This window comes from Symphodus melops (genome assembly GCF_947650265.1).
Source record: "Symphodus melops genome assembly, chromosome: 7".
Lineage (NCBI taxonomy): Eukaryota > Metazoa > Chordata > Actinopteri > Labriformes > Labridae > Symphodus > Symphodus melops.
The window spans coordinates 3,577,675-3,586,200 of NC_136697.1; the positions used below are offsets into that span (position 1 = coordinate 3,577,675).

Genomic DNA, 8,526 nt, shown 5'->3' on the forward strand with positions numbered 1-8,526 from the left:
AGTTGCAGCTGTTGTTATGTTCATAGTCTGTTTGGTTTAAAAGTGTTTGATGAAAGAAAAGCGGCTGAAATGCCTGTGAAAGTGTCTGAAAGATAGACCGAAGATTCCCTCCACGTCTCCTCACCTGCGACAGACACGCAGGACGGGCTGAGACAAAGACCTCTGACTGAGCGGATTATTCATCCAGTCAATTTTTTTTTTCAACATAAAGTTTTTTTTAATTGAATTGAATTTTGTTCAAACAGAAAGGACCATCAGCCCAAGCTCTCCCTGCCTCCACTTTGTCAAACATTATAAGAACTACACGTTTCTGTCTGTCTGTTTGCTTCAGAGTAAAAACAGAATTTTGTTTTACATTTAAATACATAGTACATTCAGTATCCTGTATTTAATTTAGAAACCCTCAGTGTGTCTGAGTGTCTGCAGATGCAGAATTGCACAAAGACAGACCTGCGCCTTGAAAGCAAACCCACAAACAGAAGTTTGTACAGCTGCATCAAGCAGCTGCACAAAGGGTGGAGCCTCGTCATTATTAATGAATAATAATAATATTACTCATTTATATTAATCATTAATTAATCATGATTATTAGTATACATGTAACCAAACTAACTACAACAGACCCTAACAGTCATAAAAACATGTTCACATCAAATCTGTAAATTATTCAGCAAATTGAAAAAAATAAATAATCTCCCAAATCATTAAATATACAGAGAGTTAAATTCAGACAAATACTGAAAATATATAAATCTTGAAATGTGCATCAATGGAGGATGTGGATTGAAATTATTCAAATAAATGACACAGTCAGTGATCTGACCTCAGAGTCTCCAGTCTGCATTTTGGACTCTGCAGATAATCACACAGCAGCTTCACTCCTGAATCCTGCAGGTAGTTCTCACTCAGGTCCAGCTCTCTGAGATGGGAGGGGTTGGACTTCAGAGCTGAGGCCAGAGAAGAACAGCTGATCTCTGACAAACTGCAGAGACTCAATCTGAATAAAGAATAAAATATGTAAATGTCAATGACAGTGAAGCTAATTTAATGTTTGTTACAAGCGAACTAAACGATGGATGGATGGATACTTTATTGCCAAAGTAGATTAGAATGTTATCTGGTCCTAAAAAGAGATGATGAATTAGTAAAACATCTCTGTACTGTCAGCGATTGAAAGCAGACACAGATCCTCATCAGGTTCAGTGACCACAAACTGCCAAACAATGTGGTCACTGTTGGACAGGTGAGATGAAGACAAACATGCACTTTCTCCTACATTGTGAAACATTTGATGAATCGAGGAACTTTCATTTGAACAAGTTGAACTCTGTCATCACAGATTTCAAAGTAGTAAGGGTATTTTATCAGATATTTGGCCAATCTGGGAATAAATTCTATACCAATAGATTTCTTCACAAACGTGTTTATAAAGGTGTCTTATAACACATAAAGAAACATTTAAATCCAACTCCCATAGGAAAATCCGTGAGAGTGGCTCAAAGTCGGGGTACCTGGAATAGTACTTTATAGGTACGATATACTTATTGGGGAAAAATGTTAACCTTTGCTTTTGGTAGCTTGTGAGGGGTCAAACTAGGGGTTCTTTGGGATTCTGAATCCATTGCAAACATTTGTTTTGCAAAAAATCCACTCCTTGGTGGAGAAATGGCCACGCCCACTTTTACATGTAAATTTACAGTAGCTTTATATGTTGATTTTTATATCTCGAATACTAGTTAAAAAAAATATACTGCATCACATTGCTAAATGTATTAGGGATCCAGGTCTGAGCTTTCTTCACACTCTACTGTTCTTAAAGTGGGGACTGGGACCCCCTGGGGGCTTATGAGACACTGAGAGGGGGGTCACAAGATGTTTTCCATCACCAAATACAAAAGTTGAATGATCTAAAATTTCATATCTTGCCCATTATGGTGGAAAAATACCCCATTCAAATATTAGTTGAATTTTAACTAATGTTTCAAAAATGGTTAACAGTGGCAAAGTAATTTATGCTTCCCATAAGTGAAACAATGCCGGTGTCTGCTGCTCCCTATGAATGACATTTGACACCTATATAAACTGAGTGTCTGTTAAGGAAATTGTGAATGTCCACACAGTCCTACTGTTTATATTATTATACAGCATTTCTTACATTACTCTGCTGAAATAGAGACAGTTGGGGTCCCGAGTCTCTAGCACAGTTATTGTGGGGGTCCAAAGCTAAAATTTATAGTTTACCTGATGGTAAACTATAAAAGTAATGACCACATTCAGCTCATCACTGTCATTCTTCAGAATTATGTAAAGTTGTCTCCTGAAAAACACAACATGTTTCAATCTGGCAGATTTACATTCTTATGGGAGCATTTTGATTACCGACCATGACTGACCATGGTGTGAGAGCTCCCTTTCCAACACCTCATCACTGATAGGTAAGTTAGACAAAATTATTTTTTTCTCAGGATTAGCATGGGATAAATGACGTCTGTGTTTCTCACAACAGTTCCTCACTCAACAATATTGTTTACTTTCTCAATTGAGTCCAAAAAAATCCCAACTGTGCTGTTCATCCTTGAAGTAGCCTTTAAAGGTTGGGTAGGTAGTTTCCTCCAGATACACTTTTTAAGTTTCTGGTTGAGATTTTCTTGATGTCCTGACAGAAATTAATCTTATGTGCTTTGAAAAAGGAATGAGGAAAATCTGTAGCAGCTGTGAGCCGGTAAAAACGTAGACCAATTTCAGATTGATGGTTCGTTTTTTATATCAATCAAGCCTCTCTACCCCGGTGTAACCCAGGTGTTTTTGCTCCTGATCGTGTTTGCGCTCCGTCCGAAATCACGAGATTTTAAACATACTGCGAGATTTCAAAGCGGTTAAATCCCGTTCAAAATGGCCGCGCCCACACTGACAGCATGAGTGTGGACCCGACCGGCGTTCGTGCTGCTGCAGGTAGGCGATGGTCCGATAATAGTTATTCTGATAAAGATCAAATTGTTCACTGTCATGCCTATCAACCTCCTCAGTTTCCTCTATCGACTACAGGAAACTGAACTTGTAAACGGTAAAAGATGCCTATCCCCTCCCAAACCTGGAGGAATCCTTTGCAGCCCTTACAGGATCCAAGTGGTTTACTGTCCTGGATCTGAAGTCAGGATATTATCAGATAGAGATGGCTGAGGAAGATAAACAGAAGACGGCTTTTGTGACACCTCTCGGTTTTAGGGAGTGGAACAGGATGCCACAAGGAGTAACCAATGCTCCTAGTACATTCCAGCGGCTTATGGAGAAGTGTATGGGGGATTTACACCTCAAGCAAGTCCTGGTGTTCTTAGATGACATCATTATCTTTTCCGACACCTTAGAGGAACATGAGAAGCGATTACTGTGCGTTCTCACCCGTCTGAGGGAGTCCGGTTTGAAGCTGTCCCCGGAGAAATGCAAGTTTTTCCAAAACCAGTGTGCGTTACCTTGGGCATGTGGTGTCCGAAAATGGTGTCGAAACGGATCCCGAAAAGATATCCAGTTTAAAATCCTGGCCAGTTCCCCGAAACCTCAAGGAGCTACGATCCTTCTTAGGCTTCGCAGGATATTATCGCCGGTTCATCCGAGATTACGCCACCATCATGAAACCCCTCAACACACTCACTCGTGGATACGCACCTGTTCGCCGGACCACCAATAAAGACATAAGGCCAACCGAGAAGTACCTGGACCCAAAACAGTCTTTTGGGGAAAGATGGACTTCTGAATGTCAAGTCGCCTTTGATACTGTGATCCAGAAGTTGACATCTGCTCCTGTTCTTGGCTTTGCGAACCCAAAGTTGCCCTACATCCTACATACTGATGCCAGTACAACTGGGTTGGGAGCTGTCCTTTATCAAGACCAAGATGGACATCTCCGGCGATGGTCATCGCCTATGCCAGCAGAGGCCTATCCCAAAGTGAGTCTCGGTACCCAGCTCACAAACTGGAGTTTTTGGCCTTAAAATGGAGCGTCTCTGAGAAATTCCACGACTACCTTCATGGAGCCAACTTCACCGTGGTCACCGACAACAATCCTCTCACTTATGTTCTGACCTCTGCAAAGCTGGATGCCACCAGCCACCGATGGCTAGCAACCCTATCAACATACTCCTTCAAGATGCAGTATCGTGCTGGCAGACACAATCTTGATGCCGATGCTCTGTCGAGGCGTTGCCATGCCGAAGTTTCTGACGATCTGGCATCAAGAAAGGAGTGGGATCTTATCCACCACCTTGCTGAGCAACTTTCTGATCCAGGTCAGGCTGCAGAGCTGTCCTCTGACATCGTTGAAGCAATATGCCAAAGCAGTCTTGTAAGGACTCACCATCAGTCCAGTTCCAGTCAACCCGAGGTTACCCTGGTTGAGTCCCTTGTCATTTCTGCCGATGTCATTCCTGAGGGTTTCTCTGACGAAGCATTGCATGGTCTATCAGTTATACAATCCCTGTCGCAGGCCGACCTGAAAGAAGAACAGCATTCCGACCCCGCAAACCAGCTCATGACAGGAGAAAAGATTCCCCCTACTGTCCGGGAGGAACTTCCTGAGCTCCCTCTGCTGTTACGGGAGTGGAATCGGTTGGAGCTGGAAGAGGATGTGCTGTATCGGAAGAGACAAGAGGAAGATAGAATCATCCTTCAGCTCGTCTTGCCTCCAGCATTACGTTCTACGGTCCTGAAGAGTCTCCATAGTGACATGGGGCACATGGGCATAGAGTGGACGCTGGATTTGGTGCGGCAGCGGTTCTTTTGGCCGAGAATGGCAGTCGATGTAGAACATTTCATAAAGACTTGTGAGCGATGTGTAAGACGCAAAACTCCACCAGAACGAGCAGCTCCATTGGTGAATATTCGAACCAGTCGTCCACTTGAACTACTATGTATAGACTTCCTATCACTTGAGGCAGATAGTAGCAACACCAAAGACATCTTGGTGATGACAGACCACTTCACCAAATTTGCCCTCGCTATTCCAACTGCCAACCAGAAGGCTAAAACTGTGGCGAAGTGTTTATGGAACGACTTCATGGTCCGTTATGGCATTCCTGAGCGCATACATTCCGATCAAGGGCCAGATTTCGAGTCCCGCTTGATTAAAGAACTCTGTGATGTTGCCGGGATTAAGAAGACTCGAACTACCCCATACCATCACAGGGGCAATCCCGTCGAGCGCTTTAATCAAACTCTGCTAAGTATGCTGGGAACGCTTGAGAACAAACAGAAGTCAAAGTGGAAAGAGGACGTTAAACCTCTTGTTCATGCGTATAACTGTACGCGGAATGACGTGACTGGGTTCACACCTTATGAACTCCTGTTTGGACGATCACCACGACTCCCTGTAGACTTGGCTTTTGGTTTGCCAGTACATGAATCTCCATCTCTCTCGCACTGCCAGTATGGGTTGGAGAGCTACAAGCTTGCCTCACAGAATACCCAGAAATCAGCTGGAAGAAACAAGAGCCGCTTTGATCAGCGTGTGAAGCCTGCAAGCTTGGAAGTTGGTGACAGAGTTCTTGTCCGGAATGTTCGCCTTCGAGGAAAGCACAAGCTCGAGGACAAGTGGGAACAGGTGGTGTACTCTGTCGTTAAACGTGCTGGTGATCTCCCTGTCTACGTTGTTAGACCAGAGACCAGGGATGGACCTACCCGCACACTCCATCGTGATCTCCTTCTTCCATGTGGGTCCTGCCAGCGTGTGCCACTGAGGATCTTCCAGAAACTGATCCTGTTCGAAAACCACACACTCTATGATGTGATGATGAATCTATTATCCTTGAGAGTACTCCTCTGCTCCCGGTCAGGTTCCAAGTAGAGAAATTAAGTGACCACGAACCAGTACCGAGTATCAGTAACACTGTTGGGTCTGCTTTTCCATCTACTGCACGTGATGCTAATCCAACCTTTTCACAACCTCCTGCTGAAAGACCTTCAACTGCAGTAACACCGGACACCTACTTGCCTGAAATTAAAGGGCCTGAGTCAGCAGCAGTTGAGAACTCACTGACATCCAGTAGTGAATTAGACATGTCTGTGGAAGAAGGAAGAGAGAGAGAGAATGGTGATGAAGATCCTGGGAATCACTTACCTGAACCTGTTAACCTACCTGGGGAAAAAGATGTCTTACCTGTTGAAGAAATACCTGCCAATATGCCGGAAGAAAACTTGCCTGATGCTGAAGTACCTCTGAGAGATGACGGTCCTGAGTCAATTCAATCTGATCTGATCTCCTCAGATGCCTCTATTGCCGTGTGTGACCTCCACTATGACGGGTTCTTTGTTGTTTGAGCGGAACTGGTGAGTTCTATGAGCTAATATGCTAAAAATGCTGTGTATAATGTGAACCAGTCTGCCGGTGCTGGCGCTGGGTGTATTGGTTTTGCACTTTAAATAGAACCACCGTTAACATATAAACATTTAATGTCATTTACAAAATGTATATAATGTCTTGAACAAGTTACAGATGTGTTTTTAAAGAGTACTCATTTGATTGTTTTGAGCAGTATACTGTATCTTGTTTAAATAACATCATTGAACAATATTTTGTATGTAATGCATGGTCCTGCTTTGCCCAGGCCAGGTCTGGGGAAATTGGATGGCAAGCTTACAGAAGAGAACCCAAAGAAAAACTATGCGAATCTCCGTCGGTGCGGAAGGAACCGGCATTGTGTGAACTGTATCAATTATCGTTGCAACTTTTGGTACACTGTAGATAAATTGTAAATAATTGTTTTCCACACCTGCACTGTACAAAATACAATTTCACTAAGCACTGCAATCTTGTGTCTGTATTTCATTGAGCACCCCATTTTTCCTCCGAGTCAGCCAAGAATCTTCTATATACTAGCTTTACATTTTTTACTTTACAATTACATTACTAAATTGCAGCATTATACATGCTACACCATGCATGTACAAGCTCACACTCAAAGCATGAGCTGAAATCCACTTCTGGACCAATGGCACTGGTGCCTGTAAGTGAGGGGCGGGGCTTTAGAGGGAGCACAGAGGGGAGGGGTGGGTGAAGACAGAGAACGGAGGGGATGCTACTATCAAACCCAACTAGCCCGACTGCCAAACTCCATTCCTCCACCAAGTGCAAGGTGCCGTAGTTTAATTCCGTGCCAAGGGGAGAGGTTTCTGAAGCTCACAGAAGCAATGGCACTGGGCCTGCGACCTGCCATGACACACAGCCAAGTAGGCTAGCGCTGCCGTGCAGCACTCCGAGCGTCACACATGATCCCAGTAGGATGGCTCAGTAGCGCCCTGTTGTCATTTTCTAAAAGGCCTCTCCATGGAGGTCTTTTTTGTCCTACATTCATGACCATTTTTATGCATATTAACCATGTAAGGACCTACATAAAATTCTCTCACAAGCATTGTCAAAACATTACAGTCTGCCATATTTGTTTTAATGCACGAAAAAGCAAGTATACCCAACTTTAGTTGCAGGTACAGTACAAGTGACGGCCACTACAAACAGCGTCCCCTACAAACCACGGCCACAGAATTGGTTAGGGGTACATTAGATCAGATTGGATGGGACGTATTGTGTCATGGTTCATGGTTTGTAGCCAGTTTATGTTTGTAGCGGCTGCAGCTCGACCCTTCTCAGAAAAAGTGTTTTACAGGTTACCTATTTCAACGAAACTTGTCCGAGGGCAAATTTTCACTTTTATACAAATCAAACTTTAAGGCCTGCTGCTTGTCCACCTCTCACTTTTCAGCTCTCGAGGTTAAGACACACCCCAACATGCACAGGGTGCTTTGGGCCCATCATCACTGTTTGTGGTTTTAATTTGGTTTGTTCTTGTTTTTTTTGCTGTTTGTCAAAGCACTTTGTAAACCTGTGTTTTTAAAGGTGCTATATAAGTGACATTTTTATTATTATTATTATTTTTAGAATAGGCATGCAAAAAAAAAGATAAAACTGACATTTCAATTTATATATTTTTTCCAAGCGATATGAAAAAACTAACTAACGACTTGAATTGAAAATAATCATTCATTGGAAGGATTTGGAAATGAAAATGATTATTGAATGCATAATGAAAATACCTTTTTCCTTTGATTACCATCCTTTCTTGAACCTTTACTACATTGAAACACAGTTTCTATTATATATATATATATATATATATATATATAATATAATATTATATTATATTTACAGTCAGTGAACTGACCTCAGAGCCTCCAGTCTGCAGTTTGGACTCTGCAGTCCCTCACACAGCAGCTTCACTCCTGACTCCTGCAGGTTGTAGTTCTGACTCAGGTCCAGCTCTCTGAGATGGGAGGGGTTGGACTTCAGAGCTGAGGCTACGACGTCACAGTGAGTCTCTGAGAGTTTACAGTTCGAAAGTCTGTTGTAACACATAAAATAGAGAAATAAGAGTTATAAAAGAAGTGTTTGATATTCACGTCTCACATTTGATGATTAAACAGTTTGTCCTGTTTGGTCTTAACTTTACACATCAGTGGAATCTGTCACTGACACAAAAAGTC

The 8,526-nt window shown here is 42.7% G+C and overlaps 1 protein-coding gene across 1 annotated transcript in view; it reads right to left on the bottom strand.

The window, feature by feature from the left end:
• The window catches only part of LOC306826852 (NACHT, LRR and PYD domains-containing protein 12-like), a 236,219-nt gene that overhangs the window by 19,017 nt on the left and 208,676 nt on the right, over window positions 1-8,526 (bottom strand). Inside the window, exons 10-11 of the mRNA XM_079348386.1 lie at window positions 8,208-8,384; window positions 824-997 (exon numbers count right to left, since the gene is read on the bottom strand). Coding sequence (XP_079204512.1) covers window positions 824-997; window positions 8,208-8,384 — 351 coding nt within the window. The remainder of the gene's footprint in view (window positions 1-823; window positions 998-8,207; window positions 8,385-8,526) is intronic.